General features: G+C 41.5%; 1 protein-coding gene across 2 annotated transcripts in view; it reads left to right on the top strand.

Moving 5' to 3' along the window:
* Positions 1-24204, top strand: part of ILRUN (inflammation and lipid regulator with UBA-like and NBR1-like domains) — a 93126-nt gene that overhangs the window by 53009 nt on the left and 15913 nt on the right. For both annotated transcript variants that reach the window (XM_040983223.1, XM_040983221.1), the window contains one exon: positions 17899-18227. In XM_040983223.1, the coding sequence (XP_040839157.1) occupies positions 17899-18227 (329 nt within the window). The remainder of the gene's footprint in view (positions 1-17898; positions 18228-24204) is intronic.

The following is a 24204-nucleotide window of genomic DNA, read 5'->3' as shown; positions in this document are numbered from 1 at the left end:
ATATTCTGTGTTTCCTTTTTTTCTTTTTCTTGATAGTTTGTTTTATTGGTGCTTTCAAAGAACCTTCTATTTCATTGATTTTTCTGTATTCCATTTTCATTGTTATGGTTTTTTGCTTTTAGTTTTGTTGTTTCCTTTTGATTGACTTAAGCTCTTTTTTTTTTCCATTTTCTAGTTTCTTGAGGTGGAAATTGAGATTGATTTGAAAGCTTTCTTTATAGACGTTTAATACTATAAATTTCCTGTTAAACATTGTTTTTAGCTGCTAACACAACTTTTGAAATATTGTGTTTCCAGTTTTATTCAGCTCAAAATGTTTTCTAATTTTTCATTTGAGACTTTTCTTTCTGATCCATGTTATTAAATAGAAATGTATTTAATTTTCAAACATTTGGAAATTTTTGTATTGTATTTAGACAACATATGAGGTACTTTACTAAGTTCTTGGAAAATGGATTTAAAAGATAAGCCTATTTAGGTAAAAAAAATCATATGTAATTTTTTATGATGCACATCTTCCATGAGCTTTTGGAAGTACCTTCGTAAGTCATTATGTAATATCTTAATTTTTCCCTGATAATTTCTTTGCTCTGAAGTCTGCTTTGTCAAATATAGCCTCTCTACCTCTGTTTTAATTGGCATTTGCAATGTGTATCTCTCTCTGTTCTCAGATTTTCAACTTACATATTAAAGTTTGAAGTCCATTTTTTGCAGATAACATATACTTAACTTTGGTTCTTTTTTCCCCGCATCATTCTGACATCTTTGTCTTCTAATTGGAGTGTTTAGATCAGTTACTCTGATAATAAATATGAAACATGAAGAAAAATCCTTGTTTATTTGGTCAGCACAATGAATGGCTCTTTCCACATTAAGAAAAGTGAATTTTTTTAAATGTATATGTATCTTTTTGTTGATTTGAAAGGCAGAGAAATAAAGGGAGGCAAAAAAAAAAAAAAAGGAAGAGAGGGAAGGAGGGATATTTTCATCTGTTGGTTCATGCCCTAGATATCTGCAACAGTTAGGGCTGGGCCAGACCCAAGCCAGGATACTGTAACTCCATCTGAGACATCCATGTGTGTGACAGGGTCCCATGTACTTAACCATCATCTGTGGCCTTTTGGATTACATTAGCTGGAAGCTGGCAGAAACAGATCTGTAGGTATTAAAAGTGGCATTCCTAAGTAGGATACAGGTGTTTGAATCTGTGGCATAACCCACTGCACCACAACACCCATCCATAGTTTTTCAAATTTGGTGTTATGTAATGTATAGTTATGTAACTTAGTTTTTTCTTTCATTGCTAACACTTTAGAATGTTAACAAACAAACAAAGAATGTTAACCTGTTTGTGGTTTTTTTTAAAGATTTATTTATTTTTATTGGAAAGATATATATATAGCAAGGAGGAGAGACAGAAATATTTTCCGTCTGATGGTTCACTCCTCAAGTGACCACAACGGCCGGTTCTGAGCCCATCCAAAGCCAGGAGCCAGGATCCAGGAGCTTTGTTGGGTTTCACATGGGTGCAGGGTCCCAAGGCTTTGGCCCATCCTAGACTGCTTTCCCAGGCCACCAGCAGGGAGCTGCTGGGATTAGAACCGCATTCATATGGGATCCTGGCACATTCAAGGTGAGAGGACTTTAGGCCACGGCACCAACCCTTACCCATTTTATTGTTTTAATGGTTTGTTCACCTATTTTATTGTTAACTGCTTTCAAAACATAGTTTTTAGAGATTGCATACTGGATTTTATGGATTTTATTGGCCAAACATGGATAATTCTTTTTTTTTTCCCCAAAAAGACTTTTCTTGTTTTTTGTTTTGTTTTTTGTTGTTTTTTTTTTTTTTTTTGAAAGGCTGAATTAATAGAAAGGGAGAGAGACAAAGAGATCTTGTCTATCTGCTGGTTCACTCCCCAAATGGCATCACTGGCCATGACTGTGCCAGGTTGAAGCCAGAAGCTTCTTCTGAGTTTCCCATGTCAGTGCAGGAGCCCAAGGACTTGGAAGGCATCTTTTTGTTGCTTTCCCGGGTACATTAGCAGGGAGCTGGGCCAAAGTCAAGTAACTGGAACTTAAAGTAGCACCTGTGTGGAATGTGCATTGTAAATAGCTGCTTTACTGACGAAGCTGCAACATTAGCCCCTGGTAAAATTATTATAATAAATACTTTAATGAGTACAATTTAGGGACCAGTTCTATATCATAGTGAGTAAAGCCCATGCCTGTGACTCTGGCATCCTCTGTGGGTGTTGATTCAAGTCCTGGCTGCTCCTTCCAATCCAACTTTCTGCTGGTGTGCCTAGGAAGGCAGTGGAGGATGACCTAACTTTTTATTGGAAAGGTATATTTCATAGAGAGGAGAGACAGAGAGCAAGATCTTCCAACCACTGGTTCACCTCCCAAGTAACTGCAGCAGCTGGAGCTGAGCTGATTTGAAGCCAAGAGCTTCTTTGAGGTCTCCCATGTAGGTGCAGGTTCCCAAGGTTTTGGGCCATCTTCTACTGCCTACCCAGGCCACAATCAGGGAACTGAGTGGGAAGTGGAGCAACTGGAACATGAACCTGTGCTCATATGGCATCCCAGCACCTGTAAGGCAAGAGTTTAGCCACTAGGCCATCATGCTAGCCCCTGCAGTGTGGACTTTTAAGTTTTACCACTTTTTTTTAATAATAGTTACGTTACTTTTAATAAATTACTATTCAGTGACTCAGATTCTTTACCTATGGAAAAAAAAAAAGGAAAACAGAACCTATTTCATGGGACTTGGAGCACATTAAATGAGGTAGAGGGTATATTACAACAGTGCCTGCCACGGTAGCATCCACGTATAAACTGTTGTTAGCGTGATTCAGAGATCTTGGAAATGTCTTACACAGCAATCTCTTCTCTACTGTTAACATGTCTTATGAACTTCTCTTGAAAGAGGTTCCTTAAAATTTTGTGTCTCAGATTCCTCAGTGACCTGTTTCCATGGAGCTATGGTGGGATCTTGTGAGAGTCCATATCATAATATCATAAAGGTTTTTCACCCTTTTAATAGGAAGTGCCAGCATCTCATTGTAAGTAATTGAGTCTTGATATCTGCTTTCTCAGAATTTTTTTGAATTTCTTTTAGCATATAAAATGTGAGTAGCCAAATATAGCCTCATTTTACAGGTTCTAACCCCTTGAATGCTCAAGGGGATTGTTTCACTTCAGAGTTACATTTAGTCATTTGGAAGGCAACTCTGTGTATTAGCACATCATATGGTGGTACATGAGGTATCAGTGTATGCTGAAAGGAAGGGAAGAGAAGGCTGCATAAAATGTGTGTTGGATTACTAGCCAGTAGTATTTGATAATTCCTTTGCTTCAAAATGATTTTTGACTGTTGGTTTTTGTCAGCACGTAAGGAGTTTAGAAATTGCCACTCTCTCTTTCTTTTTTTTAAAGATTTATTTTTATTGTTTTTTTATTGGAAAGGCGGATATACAGAGAGGAGAGACAGAGAGGAAGATCTTCCGTCCGATGATTCACTCCCCAAGTGAGCACAACGGCCGATGCTATGCCGATCCGAAGCCAGGAGCCTCTTCCGGGTCTCCCACGCGGGTGCAGGGTCCCAAAGCCTTGGGCCATCCTCGACTGCCTTCCCAGGCCACAGGCAGGGAGCTGGAAGGGAAGCAGGGCTGCCGGCATTAGAACCGGCGCCCATATGGGATCCCGGGCGTGCAAGGCGAGGACTTAACCACTTGCGCCACCGTGCCAGGCCCTGTTGCCACTCTCTTTTAAGAATAAGGGAAGACATAGGTCTTCCATGAGGGAAGTGAGGTCACACGGCAAACCATGGGAGATAATTGTAATGAACAGAAGCAGACATCTTAACAGGAGACAAGACAAATGGACTCAGTGTGTGTAAACCTGAGAGAGAAAAAACTCCAGGGGTATCATTGCTATCAAGGGCTTTTGTGAGTCTTGCCTCCAGGAGCTCTACCAGGTTGCAAGATCAATACTGGAGAAACATTTTCTAGTGATTCTAGCAGGGGGATTGGAAAAGTAACCATTTCGAAATATTCTACAGCATTTGGTTCTTTTTAGAATTTGTTTGAAAGGCAGAGCTACAGAGCAGGAGGGAGTGTGGGGGCATTCACTAATCTGTACTTCAGATGCCAGTAACAGCCAGTGCTAGGCCAAGCTGATGCCAGGAGCCTAAAACTCAATCCTAGTTTCCAACATGGGTTCCAGGGACCAAGGTAATTGAACCACCATCTGCTGCCTTCTCTTGACAGGAAGCTGGTTTGAAAGCAGAGACAACACTCAAAGCCAGGTGTGCCAGGATGTGATGCAGGCATCCCAACAGCAGCCTGAGCCACTGCAGCACAGTGGCTGCTCTAGCATTTTGTCGTCATCAAGATATACCCAGGAGAAATTACAAAGAGCCTGCCTAACCCCCTGAAGCTTTATTAGAGTCCTACCAACATTAGGAAAAGGAGTTACCAACTCCTAGCCAGTTACTGCCTATTGTATGGGAGAAAGGAAAACACCTGGTTCCAGCCCTTCTTGCCATCAGCCCCATTTGAAAAGGTGGGGGAGTAGTACTGAGACTCACTAGTAAGGTTCATGATTTAGGGGTACAGGCTCACCAAAACAGTAAAAACTAATCATGGAAGTAAAGTGTGCTTTCCCATCCCCACACCTTACTACCATATTACTTTCTTCACTGCAGTTCCTTGTGTCTGGTACATCATGCCTACCTTTCAGTGGGACATCTTAAAAGAAAAAAAAAAAAAAAAAACCAAAACAGAGTTTGAAGAGACTGAACAGCATTAAGCATCAGAACCAAAGTGAGTCTTAGCAGAAATTGTGGCAGTTATTAGACCAGGAATTTTTAAAAACAGGGTGGTATATTTATGGGCTTCAATGGAATAGGTTCTTACACGGATAACAGAACAGATGAGTGATGCATGTGCAGAGATGGAAATTCTAAGGAAATGTCTAAACAAAATGTTAGAGATCTTTAAACAAAACAGAAAAGAGTAGGCATTTAGTCTGGTGGTTAAGATGTTCACATCGCACATTGATGTGCTTGGGTTTAATTCCTGACTGTGGCTCTTAACTCTAGCTTCTGACCCTAACTTCCTATTAACACAGGCCCTGCCACCCATGTGGAATACTTGCATTGAGTTCCCAGCTCCCAACTTTGGCCTTAGCCTAGCCCTGATGAATGTGATCATTTTCAGGGTAAACTAGTGGATATGAAATCTTCCTCTAGTAATAATAAAACATTGTTATAATAGAAATAAAGATTGTCTTTGGGCTCATTAGTAGACAGGGCACAGATGAGGAAAAGATCTCTGAGCCTGAGGAGATGTCAGTTGAGACTTTGGAAACCAAAAAGCGTAGAGAAAAACTGAACAAAAACAGAATATCTGATTCCTGTTGGATTAACTCTAAAAGATGAAAAGAAAGGAACAAACAATATTCCAAGCAATAATGATTGAGAAATCCCTCTCAAATTAATGTCAGGTACTAAACCACTGATCCAGGAAAGTTAGAATATACCAGGCAAAATAAAGTCCCGAAACCATGCCTAACATGTTATTCAAACTGCAGACAATTGCAGATTGGGAAAAATCTTGAAAGAAGTCAAAGGGGAAAAAATAGGTTATCTGTAAAACAAAGCCAAGAGTTAGATCTGACTTCTCAGAAACAGTGCAGCTGAGCAGAAAGTGGAATTAAATGCTCAATTGAGAGAAAACAACTCTCAGTCTTAGAATTCTGTATTCTGTGAAATTATCCTTCAAAAGTAGATAGAATTCCTCAAAACAAAAATGGAGCTTGTTTCCACTACTGCCTTACATTAAGTCAAAATGTTAAAAAGAAATTTTCCTAGGAAAAGGTAAAAATTAAAACTTTTTTCCTTTTTTTTTTTTAAGATTTATTTACTTTTATTGGGAAGGCAAATTTAGAGAGAGAACGAAAGACAGAAAGATCTTCCATCTACTGATTATTCCCCAAATGGCCACCACAGCTGGAGCAAAGCCAATCCAAAGCCAGAAGCCAGGAGCTAGGAGATAAGAGCTTCCAGGGGTTTCCCACATGGATTCAGGGTCCCAAGGCCTTAGGCCATCCTCTACTGCTTTACCAGGCCACAAACAGGGAGTTGGATGAGAAGTGGAGCAACCAGGACATGAACTGGCCACCCGCCTGGGATCCTGGTGCTTGTAAGGCAAGGATTTAGCTGCTGAGTCACCATGCCAGGCTCCAAACTTTTTGTTGTTGTTGTTGTTGTTGTTGTTGTTATTTAGAATTGATCTAACAGGCAGCAGTTTGTTCAACATAATGACAATAATGTATCCAGTCTTGGATCCTTACATATATGTATATTCATGCTTACATGTAAATGAAATGGGTGACAGCAATGATTCAGCAGACAAAAGGGAAGCAATAGAAATATATGTATATAGTTCAAACTATTTAACTGTTGTAAGGTACTTGTATGACCTATGGAATATAATAGTGATATTTGAAAATTGAAAGTCACAAATTATAATTGGTAGAAATGCAATAGGGAATATTAGTTCAGATCTCTCATGAACATTAAAGTTGTAATAAAAGACAAGCAGCTCTTTGACTGCAAATTTGATAACTTAGCTGGAATGATCCAACTTGGAAATGCAGTCTGCCAAGACTCAAGAAGAAATAATCAACTTTACTAGCCCTGTATCTGTTACATAGAATGAGTAATTAATCTATCAAACACCAGACCCAGGTGTATTTTCTGGCAAACACAACCACACATTTTTTTTTTAAAGATTTATTTTTATTATTTTTTTTATTGGAAAGGCGGATATACAGAGAGGAGAGACAGAGAGGAAGATCTTCCGTCCGATGATTCACTCCCTAAGTGAGCGCAACGGGCCGATACTATGCCGATCCGAAGCCAGGAGCCTCTTCTGGGTCTCCCACGCGGGTGCAGGTTCCCAAAGCCTTGGGCTGTCCTCGACTGCTTTCCCAGGCCACAGGCAGGGAGCTGGAAGGGTGTCCCGTCCAGCAGGACAGTCAACGGGGGTCGCAACCACCTAGGAGAGATTGGGGGACAAGAGACACGAAGAATGGACAGCAAGACAGGATGTCTGATCAAGCTGTCAATTTATTGATTTCAACTGAGGGTTTTTATATTCTTCAGTAACTAAGGCTCAGGGAGGAAAGGAGAAACTAGGACGCAAGCCATGGTCTCCAGACCAATTGTTCTTGGGCAGCCACCATATCCACCATAGTAACCAGCATATCAACAATAGCATAGGTAATCAGTAACAAGATGTCGGCAGGTACAGCATAAATCACATTCTAAAACAGTTGCTACAAACAATTGAAGCTAAGCGTGTGATTAGTTTCATAACTTCTTTCCCAAGCATCTAGCCAGCCAGGGATTTTCCACTGGCCCATAGTTCTATATTCAAAATGGCTTCAGTGTGGCTACAGTACACGGCTCCTGACAGAAGGGAAGTGGGGCCGCCGGGATTAGAACCGGCGCCCATATGGGATCCCGGGCGTGCAAGGCGAGGACCTTTAACCACTTGCGCCACCACACCGGGCCCCACAACCACACATTTAAGGAAGACATTATATCAGTTCTATACAACCTCTCCCAGAAAGTGGAAGCAAATGGAATACTTACTAACTCATTCTAAGAGGCAAGATCAACATTTTTCATGAACATAGTCAAAAAATACTCAACAAAATATTAGCAAATTGAGTCTAAGTCATACAAAAAGAGTTATGTATCATGACCAGAAAGTTAGGAACAAAACTTTCTCATCTTGAAAGGGTATACTTAGAAAAACTGCAAGGGACTGGTACTGTGTATAGTGGATTAAGCTGATGCCTGCAACACCAGAAGCATCCATAAGGAAGTATTGGTTTGAGTACTGGTTACTCTGATTCTGATTACGTCTTCAGCTCATGTGCACTGAGAGCTAGCAGGAGATGGTCAGATATTGCACATGTGGGAAACCTGGTTCCTCCGGTTTCTCCCACTCTTGGCTATTGGAAGCATTGGGGGAATGAACCAGAGGAGAGATGAGATTTCTGTCTCTGTCTTTTGAATAACCATAAGTAAGTAAAGAAATAACAACAAGAGTATATCCAGACAGCAAATAAGCATGTGAAGAAATATTTGCCATGTTATATCATCTGAAAATTGCAAATTAAAACAATAAGCTACTACCACCAGCTGTCAGAATGACCACCCTCCAGAACACCGACAGCACACAGTGCTATTGAGAATGTGCATCAACCCCCGGGGATACTCAGAGATTCATCGTTGTGGGAATGCAAAGTAGTGCAGTCACCTTGGAACACCAGTCAGCAGTTTCTTACAAAGTTAAACACATTTTTAGGGCCTGGCGTGATAGCCTAGTGCCTAAATCCAAAGTTACACATATTCTTATCACATGATTCCACAATTTTGCTTCTTAATATTTATCCAGAAATGCTGAAAACTTTCAGCCACGCAAAAATTTGCAGAGATGCTTATAGCCGTTTTATTCATAATTGCCAGAAGTTGGATATAACCACGATGTTGGTTGGTAGGTGAGTAGGCAAATGGTCTCAACAGTGAAGAGAAATGAATCACTAAGAAGAACTTCAAGTACATACTGCTGAGTAGAAGCAGCCAATCTGAAAGGGCTACCTGTTGTCTGGTTCTATGTATAGGACATTCTGGAAATGAAAAACTGGAGATAGAACAGCTTGAAGATAGCACAGGTAGAGGCAGGGACAACAGACAGAGCTCAGGATGTGTGATACAGTGAAAATACTCTGATTCGTACGACAGTGGTGGATGCATAAAGTGTACAAGAGTGCACCCTAAATCAGCTGTGGGCTTTGAGTGATGATGTCAGTGCTGACTCATGGACTGTACCAGGCATGTGACTATGGTGTAATGTGATAGTTGCTAAAGGAAGGAGTGTATCTCTGTACTTCTGATTTTGCTGTGGACTTAAAATTGCCCTGAAAAAAATCTCAAGTATGCAAAAAGATGTTTCTCAGTAGAAAAAAAGACTTAAACTTAGGGCCCAGCATGGTGGCCTAGAGACTAAAGTCCTCACCTTGAATGCACCTGGATCTCATATGGGCACCGTTACTGATCCCGGCAGCTCCAGTTCCCTGCTTGTGACCTGGGAAGCAGTTGAGGATGGCCCAAAGCCTTGGGTCCCTGCACCCGCGTGGGAGAACTGGCGCAGCACTGGCTGTTGTAGTCACTTGGGTAGTGAAACAACGGACAGAAGATCTTCCTCTCCTCCTCTTTGTATATCTGACTTTGCAGTAAAAATAAAATAAATTTAAAAAAAAGACTTAGTGAAATTTCAATTTTTTTAAGATTTATTTATTTTTAGTGCGAAGTCAGATTCACGTAGTGAAGGAGAGACAGAAAAATCTTCTGTCTGCTAGTTCACTCCACAAGTGGCTGCAGTGGCGGAAGCTGAGCTGATCCCAAGCCAGGAGCCAGAAGTTTCTTCTGGGTCTCCCACATGGATGCAGGGTCCCAAGGCTTTGGGCCATCCTCGACTGCTTTCCTAGGCCACAAACAGGGATCTGGATGGGAAGCGGAGCAGTCAGGATACAAGCCAGCACCCATATGGGATCCTGGCACATTCAAGGCGAGGACTTAACCACTAAGCTCCTGTTTCGGGCCCCTGAAATTTGAATTTCAAAGTACAGTTATATTTAAGGATAGTTTAGAAACTCAAAAACAATAGCCAAAGCACAATAACAGCCAGTGTATACATGTGACAAAATATAAAAATTAAAACTGGCATTTTAACAATCATTTTTGCATTCTTGTTGAAAATAACTTCGATTTAATATTTTAGTAGTTCAATTTATATGCAAATAGGAAAAAATAGCCCATATTCTCCTCCTTTACCATTGAGTCTGAATTTCTCAACATGTGGTTGGAGCATAGTTGGTGTGTCCTGGTATCTACAACATTTTTCATTTAAAGTAAAATATTCAAGCAGAAATTAAGTATTTAAGGTTGAAGTAAGTATTCCAAGTAAATACTTAGTTCAACAACCAGAAAGTCAAATTTCAGACTATCAAATAATAGACCTAATTCAACTTTTTTGTTTTTAATGTTTGAGAGGCAGAGTTACAGAGACAGGAGGAAAAGATCTTCCATCTGCTTGTTCACTCCCCAGTTGGCCACAGTGACTGGAGCTGGGCCAGTCCAAAACCAGAAGTCAGGAGCTAGGAGTTTCTTCCAGGTCTCCCATGTGGGTACAGGGACCCAAGCACTAGGACACCTTCCATTGCCTTCTCAGGCACATTAGCAGGGAGCTGGATCAGAAACAGAGCATCTGAAGTTGGTACTGGCACTAATATGAGATGCCAGCATTACCGATGGTAGCTTAACCACAATACTAGCTCCAGTCTCCTTTTTGAAGATTTTCTATCAGTAACAACTATTTCCAACTCCTCATCTCCTGTCCTCACAAATTATTCCACTCAAGCCTCTTCCACGCTGTGATTTCTGGATTTCTCCAGCAATTAGCATGATACACTGCACAATGAGCCTTGACCCTCCAGTGACATATTAACAGTACTGGACCCAATTGAAAAATGTTCTCTTTGAGACACTTGCCATGTTGTTATTAAGGGAACTCTTGCTCAGCTAAGTTTTCTTTATCCTCAGGGCCACTCTTTCTTTCCTGTTGTCTTTGTTGAGTTAATGGTCTGCCCTCTTTCCCTATGTATCTGCTGAATATTGAGCCAGGTGGACCCCTCACAAGCAGTTGTATAGAATGGTGGTAGTCTCAGTGTTTAGTAGCCGAGACTGGGAGGAGGAAGAGAGGAAAGCATGTGAACTCTAAATTCATAGAGTGCCGGTAACAAGCCTATGGTGTTGCAAAAAATAGATTTATGATGTGGTGGTGAGGAAACCACTTCAGGAGAACCTTAGCATGTCATGGGGATAAGAAGGAGGAAAAAGAAAGTGACTTTTGTAAACTTTAAGTTTCCACCAAAGGACAGTGAAGAATTTTGAGACAGTTCTGAAGGGAACACAGGATGAATTCTGGATTGACTGCTATATCTGAAACGAGATTAGGAAGAGTAGGAGTTAGTTTTTAAGTGCTGTCTTGAGGTAAGGGCAGTTTTGTGGCTGGATATATATCAGTAATCTGGGGGAGGACTTAGAAAGGGTGGGTGGGTATTGCCATGCAATGGGTTAGGGTGCTGCTTGTGAACCTGCATGTCTTATATTGGAGTCCCTGCTACTCTGCTTTCAATCCAGTTTCCTGCTTATGTCACCTTGCAAGGCAGCAGATAACTACCCATGTGGAATGCTCAAGTGGAATTCTTGATTCCTGGCTTTGATAGCCCTAGCTATTACTAGGTGTTTTGGAGAGTTAACTAGTGGATAGAAGTTACATCAACTCCTCTTTTCTTTCCCATTCTTCCTTTCTTCAGTCTTTCAAATTTTTAAAAAATAATTTCATGAATAATATGCATATTTTTTTAAAGATTTGCTTATTTGAAAGGCAGCATTAGAGAATTTCCATCTACTGGCTCATTTCCCAAATGCCCACAGCAGTCAGCTTCTTCTAAAATCTCCCCTGTGGCATACAACCATCCCTTTTACTGGCCATGAACAGGGAGCTGGATCAGAAGCAGAACATCCAGGACCTAAACCAGTACTTGTATGGGATGATGACATCTCTGATGACAGCTGTTCGCTCTGCACCACGATCCTAACCCACTACATTATCTTTTAATTCATTTTCCTTTGAACTTGTTGACCTTCTTACTAGATGACTGTAGCAAATTGATAAAGGGGGCATTATTGTTAACACACTAGTGGCCTCACCAAGTGAGGGTTATGAGAGCATTTTATTGCTGCTACGTGAATGCTCTTTGGGGGGAAATAATATTTCCTGTCATTTGTACTTTTTCTTTATATTTATCTTGCCAGCCCAATTAATGAGAACATTGCTTTTTACTTTTTCATTCTGAGCTGATTTTATTACTTGAATCCATAGCACTGATTTAATGTATTTGAGAGGCAGCAAAACTTATTTCCTAATATTTAAGACAAATACATATCATTAAATTTAAATTACTGTACCCTTTCCCTGCATTTAAGAGGGAAAAAAAAAATCACAGTTTTAAATAGGGCATAAACTGAAAGAACAGTGATGTAGAAATAATTTTCGTTATTTCGGTACTGTTGTGCCCATGGTTGATCTGGTTTGTTAATTTGATGATGAAGTTAGTTTAATATGTTTCTTTGAGGGACATTTGCATGTGATGAGGAAATTCCTAGAGTAACACAGAGTGGTAAGAGACAAGTTTCTAGTGTACATTTGTGGTAAGGTGTTGCGTTGTGAAAGCAGTAGGGAAGCAGGTTTCCAGCAGGCATTATCCTTGAGCAGTCTGCCACACAGCACTACCAGTAGGTCCAAGATACACACATACACACACACTGATGTTATTGGGACCTGCTCATGGTAGTGACTCTTTTCTAGTCACTAGACTGCCAGTACTGTGAAACCTCTCACTGTAGGTAGATCATACATACAGAGATGAAATTTTGAGCCGCTGCTTGTAGCTCTAACTATAACCCTGTTTCTGTCTCCTGCTGCCTGTTGTTTCTTTTTTTTATTATTAACATATTTTTATAAAGATTTTATTTTTATTATTTTTTTATTGGAAAGGCGGATATACAGAGAGGAGAGACAGAGAGGAAGATCTTCCATCCGATGATTCACTCCCCAAGTGAGCGCAACGGCCGATGCTATGCCGATCCGAAGCCAGGAGCCTCTTCTGGTCTCCCACGCGGGTGCAGGGTCCCAAAGCTTTGTGCCTTGACTGCCTTCCCGGGCCACAGGCAGGGAGCTGGAAGGGAAGAGGGGCTGCCGGGATTAGAACCATATGGGATCCCGGGCGTGCAAGGCAAGGACCTTAACCACTTGCGCCACCGTGCCAGGCCCTGCCTGTTGTTTCTTAACAAAGGTGAAATTCTTGTTTTCCTTTAAAGATGGCTTTGAATTTAGGAAACATTTGAATCTAAAACCTCTAAACATAGAGGTAGCCTCTGTAGTCATCTTCATGTACATGCTGACTGAAGCCAAGCTGCCTCCTAATGCCATGGCATTCTGGTCCCATTGTTCCCAGAGACCCAGAGTGGTAGGGACTCTAAAATCATAAGCCTGCAAAACTTTAGTCTTGGCTACAACCTGATCCACTGTGAGGTTGCTTGTGGACTAGATTTTTGATAGAGGTAGTTGTGCAAGCTCCCAACCTTCTCACTTTGGGAAGCCCAAAACCAAATACATACCTATTGGTTCATTACTTGATTGCTTGGTTTAAAATGAGTTCTGTTTGCCTGTTGTGCTAACCAGAGGCCAACCTGTGGATCAGTTGTACCTGCCTCGGTTTGAAGTCTGTTAACTGGCCCTTACCGCTATACTGGAAAAGGCTCTCAAAGACCTGCCTCGCTGTCACCTTGTTTTGCTCCTTGCAGATCAAAGAAATCACCTGTACTGGTCACTTCTTTCCATAGAGTGGTTTGCTTTTGGCTCTGCTGGAACTTTACCTTTTAATTTTAGGATTTATTTTCTAATATTATACGACATTATTTTAATAGGTTTTTATATTTTAGAATGATTTTAGATTTATGGCAAAATAAAAGAATTCTCAAAATCGAAGGTTTCACAGTATACTGTGTTCTCCTGTTAGCACCATACATACTTGTTAAAACGTTGCTTTTGATCTTTTATGTGAACTAAACTCCACCCTGTATTTGGATTTCACCAGTTTTTCCAGTAATAACTTTGTTCTGTTCCAGAATTCAGTCCTGCCTATCACATTATAATTAGTTGTTAGGCCTCCCAGTTCTTGTGTTCTATGAGTTTTCTGGGTTTCTTATAACTTTTTTTTTTTTTTAAGATTTATTCATTTTTACTGGAAAGTCAGATACACGGAGGGGAGGAGAGACAGAGAAGATCTTCTGTCCGTTGATTCACTCCCCAAGCAGCCACAGCAGCCAGAGCTGCACCAGTCTGAAGCCAGGAACAAGCAGCCAGCAGCCTCTTTCGGGTCTCCCATGCTGGTGCAGGGTCCCAAGGCTTTGGGCCATCCTAGACTATGTTCCTAGGTTTTAGACAGGGAGCTGGATGGGAAGTGGGACCACTGGTATTAGAGCTGGCACCCATTATCACCCATATGGGATCCCGGTGTGTGCAAGGCAAGGAATTTAGCAGCTGGACTACCGTGCTGGGCCCTTTTGATAATCCTGAGGAATATTGGCAGGTTTCCTGACCTGAGCCTGTATGCTGTTTTCCTCATGATTCGTCGGATATTACTAGTTTGGGAAGGTTCCCTGCTGGGAGAACCTGATCATCACTTAACGTCATTGATGATGTCAATCTCTGTCACAACGCTGGTTAAGTAGTGGTGTTTCTGGCAAGGTTTTTCTCTTGTAAAGTTACTGCTTTTGCCTTTCCCTGCTGTATTGCTTGAAAACAAATCTGTAAGTCTAGCTCGCCCTCAAGACAAGGATGGGAGGTGCTAGAATTAAGCCCCACCTCTTGGAAGAGGAGTACTGGTACAGTTGTTGGAATCCTTGGTAAGGAAATTTGTTTCTATTCATTTAGTCATTTATGTATATCACAATAGATATGTATTTTATACTTTATGTTATAATTCTGTGCTATTTTATTATTCAAATTACTCCAGCTTTAGCCTGAAGGATCTCTTTCATTTTGGCTCCTCTGTCCCTGTGACATTCTGGAGATCACTTCTTTTCTAGGTTGATCATTTCCTGTATTCAGGCCCTGGAATCCGCCATTTCTCTTAAGGATTCCACCCCCTCCCCCCGTTTTTATTTTAGTTTAGTTTAGTTTCCTCTCTTTTCTTTTCCTTGGAGAATACTTAGGAGCTAGAATCTGTCTATTGTGGCTTGCTCCTTGCTAACTAGAGTATCATTATTTCTAGGCACTGAACAACTAGATAATACACTTATTCATACTAACCTTTGTATATGGGTATATCAGTAATTAGTTCTGTATTAAGATAGCCATGAATTGGGGCCAGCACAATGTCTTAACTGACTAATCCTCCACATCCAAGCACTAATATCCCATATGGACGCCAGTTTATATTCTGGCTGCTTCATTTCCAATCTAGCTACCTGCTTGTGGCCTGGAAAAGCAGTGGAGGGTGATCCAAGTCCTTGGGACCTTGCACCTGTGTGGGAGACCCAGAAGAAGCTTCTGGCTTCAGATCAGCACAGTTCCAGCCATTGCAGCCATTTGGGGAATGACCCAGCTGATGAAGATCTTTGTCTCAGTCTTCCCTTACAAATCTACCTTTCCAATGAGAATAAGTTAATCTTAATAATAATGATAATGATAATATAGCCATAATTTTTTATTGATGTCACTTAACTTTAATCCAGTGCCATCAGGTTTATTTTTAAACGCATGTTTTCTTGCTTGCTTGTATCAACTTTCTTGTAAGAAAATGAAGAGTATGACCTCTAGCTCATTATGCCAGACATATCATACACTTACCAAAGGATTTAAGTAAGACTCTGTATATCTGCTTGGGATAAGTGAACAGCAGAGATTTGGTTAGTAATATAAGATACGAGAATAAGGGATGAGTCAGTTTCCCTTCAGATGATTCCTTAAAGGCTAGTTTTTCATAGGCCCACTATAAGATTGACTAAGAATCTTTTTAAATTTTTTTAATTTTTATTTTTTAAAGATTTATTTATTTTTATTGGAAAGTCAGATATACAGGGAGGAGGAGAGACAGACAGAGGAAGATCTTCCATCCGATGATTCCCCAAGTGACCACAACAGCTGGTGCTGAACTGATCTGAATCCAGGATCCAGGAACTTCTTCCAGGTCTCCCACACAGGTGCAGGGTCTCAAGGCTTTAGGACGTCCTCAACTGCTTTCCCAGGCCACAAGCAGGGAGCTGGATGGGAAGTGGAGCTGCTGGGATTAGAACCGGTACTCCTATGGGACCCTGGCATGTTCAAGACGAGGACTTTAGCCGCTAAGCCACCGTGCTGGTCCCGACTTAGTCTTGAACATAAGTCTTCTGACTATGCTATGCTGCTAGTTTGTGTGAGGATGTTGGTTTTCTTAGAGTGTATATGGAATGGTTGGCCATTCCTATGGGTCCTGCTGGTGCTGTTGACCAGTAACTTCAAGTGAAAGAGTTGCTAGTTGGAGAAGTGAACAGCAGGTGTCACTGCATCTCCACTCTGACTAGAATCTCACTCCTTGTTACTCTTAATGCAGCTCCTAAAGCACTAGACTTAAATGGAATATTTATGGATCTGGGAGTCTCAGATCCCCTTCTTACACAGAACCCAAGTTCAAAATGTGGAATAAGCACCATCTAAGACAGTTTTCCTCAATTTCCTACACTGCCTTTTTATTATATTTGTTTAAGGCTTATATATATTGCATTTGTTCTAGTCTTTATATTATCTGTATTTCCAGGTAGCTAACTAATGAAAGATATTTGCCTTTTCCTGATGTCCTTTCAACACTTATGCAGGAATGTAGACAGTCTTTTTTTTTTTTTTTTTTTTTTGTTTGGAACAGCGGATATACAGAGAGGAAAATCTTCCATCTAATGGTTCACTCTCCAAGTGGTTGCAGCAACTGGAGCTGAGCCAATCCAAAACCAGGAGCCAGGAGCTCTTCTTGGCCTCTCACATGGGTGCAGGGTCTCAAGGCTTTGGGCTGTTCTTGACTGCTTTTCCAGGCCACAAGTAGGGATCTGCATGGGAAGTGGGGCTGCTGGGATTAGAACCAATGCCCATATGGGATCCTGGTGCATTCAAGGCGAGGACTTTAAGCACTATGCTATCGTCCAGGGTCCATAGTAGACAGTTTTTCATGGTTGTTTTCAACAAAGGTCACGTGATTAAAAGCTTCTTGGTCTTTCTGCTGCTTGTGTTTTGAACACTTCCTAAGACAGGGCTTCAGATGCCATTGTCCTCCAGTGGGAAGTGCTGAGCATCAAAAGATACTTGTGCTTAATTAAACTCAGTGTAGATAGCTGGTAGGGCTTCCTTGTATTACAGAAAATAAAGTTGGTGTTTAATTTGGTGAACATTTGAGCCAATCCAAACTTGTGATGTCTTTTGGTCACATAGAGAAAATAGCATAATATGCAGTATAATAGTGCTTCAAAAAGTTTATAAAAATGGAATTAAAAAGATAAGTTAAATTTGATACAGAATATTTTGAAATTCAAAATAATATTATACATTTGTATGAACTTGCTGGACACCCCTTATTATGCTTGTATTTCAGAGTTTTTTGCTCTAAAATAAACTCTTACTTTTTAATTCTGTCTTCTATGAAGTAGATCACATATGCTACAGATGTTTTACAGTAGTATCTGTTTTGTTTTCTCTGCTGTCCTAGTTTGGCCATCTGAGTTGCTCCAAAAGGGGAAGAGTTTGAGAGATTGCAAGAGTATAAGCTTTTTTGGCCTAAGAATTATGAGATGCACATGAAAAATAAAACAAAGCCCACAAGGGGCAGCTGTTAATTCTGGGAACAATAGTTATTAGGTTTTTGTTGATTGATCATTGTCCTCTGGAATAGTGATTTCTAAACAGCCCTGTGTGTCTGAATAAACTGGTAAGTTTTTTATAGCAGTTAAGTTTCCTGAGTCTCACTACAGAGTTTGAACTTGGCATTACCAAAAATATAGAAATGGATGCTAATGTATTTATTATGTTAGTCAGCAAACTTGAAAAGTTGTCTTGTAGAAGAAATTTTGTTGCTGTGGTTTGAATGATGTTTGGGTTTCCAGAGGTGGCTGGTGTGGGCCTCCATTTTATGTCTGGCACTGACATGGATGCCTTTTTGTTTCAGATGTCATCTGGGTGATTCTCAGTGTGGAGGTGGGTGGACTTTTAGGAGTAACACAGCAGCTGTCATCTTTTGAAACGGAGTTCAACACACAGCCACATCGCAAGGTAGAAGGAAACTTCAACCCATTTGCCTCTCCCCAAAAGAGCCGACAATCAGATGAAAACAACTTAAAAGACCCTGGGGGTTCCGAGTTCGACTCAATCAGCAAAAACACATGGGCTCCTGCTCCCGACCAAACCGAGCAAGATCAGAATAGACTCTCACAGAACTCTGTAAATCTCTCTCCCAGCAGTCACGCAAACAACTTATCAGTAGTGACTTACAGTAAGGTAGGTGCCCTGCGAGAAGAGGTGAGGTGGGAACTGGTGGGCCTTGGGATTGGGGGAACCACTGCATGGCAAACCTAGAATCTGAGACTCCTGCCCCAACAGGAGGTGCTTTGTGACTGCTAAGCTCTCCTGCCAACAGCAAGAATACAGAAACTTGCTGCTTCTCCTCTCCCACATCTGTTTTCTGTGGATATTGCTTCATCCACATTGATCGCATAGTGCTATCTACTCTTGTTTGGGTGTTGAAAGAGTAAAATTATTTAGCATTAAAAAAAAATCAGATTGTCACCCTCCCTGCTTTCACTGTAAATATATTAAGCTTAGAGCAACCAGTAACTCACATCAAAAGTTTGTTCCTGCTGTGCCTTTGATTTGTGGTATGTTTTATTGTTTGTTGTAGCCATTTTATACTAAAAAACTGTTGTTGGATTATTATTTCATTTAATCTTGTTGATGTCTTTTCAGTGTGTTAGGGCCCATTGACTCTCACCCATAGCTCAGAGTGGCTCAGATGGTATTTTGACTTTTCAGACCTATGGAATAGTGAGAGAATTGTTTGAGTTCAGCGTGGTTTTAAATATCCTGATTTTGTGAGCTACTTCTAAGTATTTGATTTCTTGATCTCTTTCTCTATGCTATGTAGTTAAATGCGTCTTCCACACCCTGCTAAGGCGATGGTTGTTCCTGGTTGTTGGTTTTGGTTGTTTGAATAAAGCCCTGATGTTGTAGGCTTTATTTGTGGGTGGAGTCCTAAGACCATTCCCATGCATTGTGCTTGGATTGGTAATGTTGTGCATCCAACCCAGCATCCTCCCTGCACAGTCACATGCACCATCATCTGTCTTTGCTACTTGTTGGTATTCACCCTCAATTTTTAAAACAAAGTTGACGTTTATTGGAGGGGCAAGTTCCTGTGCTGTTAGAGTGACCATTAGTTTATGTTAGATCCAGGTCAAGAGGCATGTTGAGAAGCCTGGTGATGGGAATCCTTGTTCTCCACACGGCTGAGGAAGAGGCATTTCAATTCATTAGCAGCAGAGTGAAGGATTGATTGGTTGATTACATGGTCATTATAAAGGATTCTGTGGAGTTGTAGGCATTATATGGGTTATAAGAGAAGTAAGTTGGCAGTAAATTGTCTACATTTAAGGAAAGACTTCACAACTTAGACTTTTTTTTATTAAAGATGTATTTATTGCTAAGGCAGATTTCCAGAGAGAAGAGAGAGAGGGAGCTGGAGAGCACGAGAGAGAACTCTTCCATCCACTGATTCACTTCCCAAATGACCACAACAGCTGGAGCTGAGCTGACCTAGAGCCAAAAGCTTCCGCTGGGTCTCCCACATAGTTGCAGGGGCCCAAGGTCTTCAACCATCTTCTGTTGTCATCCCAGGCCCATAAACAGGTAGCTGGGTCAGAAGTGGAGTATCCATGACACAAACTGATGCCCTTACAGGATGCTGGCATCAAAGTGGAGGCTTAGTGCACTGTGCCACAGGACTGCTTCCCACTTCTTCTTCTTCTTTTTTTTTTTTTTTTAATTTATTTATTTTTATTGGAAAGTCAGATATACAGGGAGGAGGAGAGACAGAGAAGATCCTCTGTCCGATGATTCACTCCCCAAGTGAGTGCAATGGCCGATGCTATGCAGATCTGAAGCCAGGATCCAGGAACTTCTTCCAGGTCTCCCACACGGGTGCAGGGTCCCAAAGCTTTGGGCCATCCTCAACTGCTTTCCCAGGCCACAAGCAGGGAGCTGGATGGGAAGTGGAGCTGCCAGGATTAGAACCGGCACCCATATGGGATCCCGACGTGTTCAAGACGAGGACTTTAGCCACTAGGCCACGCCTCTGGGCCCACTGCTTCCCACTTATTAACAGTTCAATAAATAAAATTTTTAGGCTCCTATTTCTCCCTTTTCATTTTTCTTTAACCCTTTGGAGTCCATGTTTTTATGGGTGGTAAATGAGCTAACCCTTTGCTCATTATCCCCTGTTAGACTAGCGATTGAAACAATTGAGTTGGTAGAAGCAAAAGCAGTTGTTGCAGTGCTTCCTGTAGCAGCAAACACTTTATCCAGCTGTGAGCTTCTGCAGTCCTAGGAGAAGGTTGGTACTCCTGAGCAGGGCACGGCACTCATTTCATTGCTCTGCGTGTGTGCTATCCGCTCTTTTCTCTTTAGAAGTCAATCCTGATGATTGCCTGTCTGCCTTCATTAAGGTCCTACAGGATGGTGCTGCTTTGGGAATGACTAGGTTATGCTGGGGCCACAGTTGGAGGTGTTTCTTAAAATTGATGAGCTCACTGTGTGTTGCCTGATTTTTTCATGAACTCTGTAAGATTATTTGGAAGTAGCATCATCTCGGCTCTGGCCTTTGTGGCCATTTGAGGAATGAGCCAGCAGATGGAAGGTCTTTTGCTGTGTCCCTCCTTCTCTCTGTAAATTTGCCGTTTCAATATAAATTTTGAAAAAAAAAAAAAAGGGATGAGATTTGGGATTTGGGAAGACAATAGACAGGAAGTACAGAGGAATATAAAACCGTTTTAGTAGTGAGGGTAGATACCTGTAGGTTGATACACAGTGGGAGGAGGAAGATTCAGTTGCTGCTAATGTGTTCTTTTGGGGACTGGTGGATGAAATAGATACAGATGGTTTTGATACTGTACTTGAATATGATATCAAAGAATTGGTACTATACTTGAAAGGATATAGGTAGACCTTGATCATCAATCTTTGCTGAAGGTGAGACTCAAAGCAGAGATAATCATACACCTTTACATTTGGCTTAAGAAAACATGATTTGTTTATTTTTTTATTGGAAAGTCAGATATACAGAGAGGAGGAGAGACAGAGAAGATCTTCTGTCTACTGATGCACTCCACTAGTGGCTGCAACGGCTAAAGCTGAGCCAATCTGAAACCAGGAGCCAGCAGCCTCTTTCAGGTCTCCCATGTAGGGCACGTGGTCCCAATGCTTTGGGCCGTCCTCGACTGCTTTCCCAGGCCATAAGCCGGGAGCTGGATGGGAAGTGGGGCTGCCCGGATTAGAACCGGTGCCCGTATAGGATCCTGGATATGCAAGGTGAGGACTTCAGCCACTAAGCTATCATACCAGTTTATTTTAGTTATGAAGGCAGTTTGTTTATTTTATTTATAAAGGCAGGTTCACTTGAGGTTCTGAAGTGTATACTTGACAGAGTCATGAGATACTACCATACCATTATGTTTTTTTAACTGTTTATATGTGCCAGGCATCCTGTCTAGAACTTTATGTGTGTCATCTTGTTTTGAAAGGAAAAGAAACCAAAGTTCTGAGAGGCTGTGATTTGCCCAATATTACTCAGCCATGAAGAGAGCTGGGATTTCGCTCTAAGAACCAGATTATTAAGAGGTATTTTCTTGTAGGTCCACTGCAGCTTTCCCTAAATCCTCTTGTTGGGCTGGGCTTTATGTTGATTCTTCTTTAACTGGGTTGACGACCAAGTATCATCAAGGCCCACAAGAGGAAGGGTTGAAATGAGAGAGGCAGCTGTCATATCAACTGGGCAAAGAGCTTCCCTGTTTGCTGATTGAAAGAAGAATTTTTACATTCCTGATTATTTATACTAAATGGCACCCTTTTGCTTTGGAGCAGAAAGGAAGACCCTGGGACCCTGGAGTTAGGAAGTATTTGTAGCTTACCCCAGGTGCAGGCTTTACTGAATGGGTAGGGAGAGTCTTTTAGACTGCTGTCCTTCAAGGCTTGGAAAGAACACGATGTTCTCAGAAGCCAGTACCCCACTTTTAGTAGATAGTTTGCTGCTACTTCCATGGTTACAGTTTAATTTGCTTAGGTTAGTAGGTGGGATGAAATGAAAAAATTGCTTCAGGCACCTGCTGTATGACGGCTGGGTGGATGTGTCAACAGAATGGCACATCTGTTAGTGCCAAGTACTAGGCACTCGAGAGTCCTTCCCCAGCTTCTGTTGAATAAGCCTAAGCTCTCTGGACTCAGTTCTGTGTCTCTGGAGGGAGCTGTGGGTGGGAATGCCTGCCCAGGCTGTATCCCACAGCCCAGAGGGCACGGCTGCTCCCTATGAGCTCTCAGAGGGAGTCAGAAAAGGCTATGTTGACCTGCTGCAAAGATTCATAAATCTGACTCCTTGCTTTTGTTTGAATTGATCGGCCTAATCAGCTCAATTGTGGCTGACCTATTAGGTGAATAGCGAAGACTGAAAGCTCTTTAACCCTTTTTCTGTGCTTTGCCTGTGGGCCTCTGAGCTGGGTAGGATAGGTGCTGTCTCTGTTGACTCAAGGCAAGTCTGCCCATGAATTCTAGGGCCCTGATTCGCCTCAGGGTCCAGGGAGCTTGTGTTTGAACACTGTAAAGTCATGAAAAGCAATCTGCAGAGGTGTGGAAGGAGAACAAAAGCCCTATTAAAATTAGATATGTCTTTTTCTTATATGCCAGTAATTTTTTTTTTCCAATTTGAATGTTTTCTAAGAATGCTTACAGAGCAGTCAGCAAATGGTGTGATTCAGGACAGCTGGGAACAAGGAAGGGCGTGACTGGCAAAAACCAAGAGGTTATTTTTCAGGACAGCCAAACACATTGTTTCCTTTCTCTAAAGGAGTAATAACTTACCATGGGGTTGGGAGAAGGAGAATGCTGAAAAGCACCCTACATTCATTTATTTTTCTACTTGGACTATGTATCTTATTTTGTGTTTGTGCTTTACAGGGAGGGGTGGCTGGTATATATCATAGACTCGTTAAAATTGAGCCATTGTTATTACTTCTGCCAGTGTTAGTTCAGAAGAAGAAACCAGTTATTATCTTGGTGGGAAGTTCATCCGGCCTATCCAGCATCAGCCACTGCTGAGGGCCATCTGCCCTGCCTGCCTGCAGTCCCACCTGCTCCTCCCTTTCTGATGGCCCCTTTAGAGTATTCTGAATCTAGAGCTAGGCCAGAAGTCAGTCTTTTATTTATTTATTTATTTATTTATTTATTTTTGTTGGAAAGGCAGATATGCAAAGAGAAAGGTATTCCATCTTCTGATTCACTCCCCAAGTGGTCCCAGTGCCCTAAGCTGAGCCAATCTAAAGCTCAGCCAGAAGCTTCCTCTAGGTCTCTCACAAGGGTACCGGGTCCCAAGGCTTTGGACCGTTCTTGACTGCTTTCCCACGCCACAAGCCTGGGAAAAAAAACAGAGAAGCATCAGAGGATGGTCCAAGTCCTTGGGACCCTGAACCCATTTGAGAGACCCAGAGAAAGCTTCTGGTTCCTGGCTTCAGATCAGTTCAGCTCCAGCCATAGCAGCCATTTGGGGGTATAGCCAACAAATGGAAGATCATTGATACATATATTCATTCTCTCTCTCTCTCTCTCTCTCTCTCTTTCTCTCTCTCCTCTGTCTATAGATCTGCCTTTCAAATAAAAAATGAATCTTTTAAAAAATGAAATTTAAAAGTAATAGCCATTATCTTTTAACCTAATAATGAGGGGTGGATTTTTGCTGAGCCCATGAAATTGGGCCCCATAAACACCCGAATCATCCATGAACCCTGACTTTGACCAGAAGGCTGGCACTTGCTTTCCTTAGCAGGGCTCATAGTTATATGACGTATTCAAAGGCCCAATGTAATCCTTCCACTGCCAGGAAACTTCGTCTTCATCCTCAGTGCAGTTGCTTTCTAGGGGAGGTTGGAAGATGACAGGAGTTGGAAGGAAAGCTTGAGTCTCCTGATATTTTATCCAGTTTGTTCTTGACTGGAGAAGGACAGATAGGAAAATCATACTGTTGCCAGGCCAAGGAGAGTTTAATAATCAGAATTATGGAGCTCCCATTTATTGAGCACTTACTGTATGCCTGGCATTGGAAGGACTTTTAAAATTTGATTTCTGTGATTAAAATTCTAAGAGTACTTAGTTTAAGGAATCAAGTAATTTTATGAAGCTTATGATGGCGGAGGGGTCAGGGGGACTTGCCTCCCTACTT

Source organism: Ochotona curzoniae, unplaced genomic scaffold, assembly GCF_017591425.1.
Source record: "Ochotona curzoniae isolate NIBS_2020 unplaced genomic scaffold, NIBS_Ocur_1.0 contig_3819, whole genome shotgun sequence".
NCBI classification, from domain to species: domain Eukaryota; kingdom Metazoa; phylum Chordata; class Mammalia; order Lagomorpha; family Ochotonidae; genus Ochotona; species Ochotona curzoniae.
The sequence above is the reverse complement of the archived record's forward strand: the minus strand, read 5'-3'. Positions and strand labels throughout refer to the sequence as shown.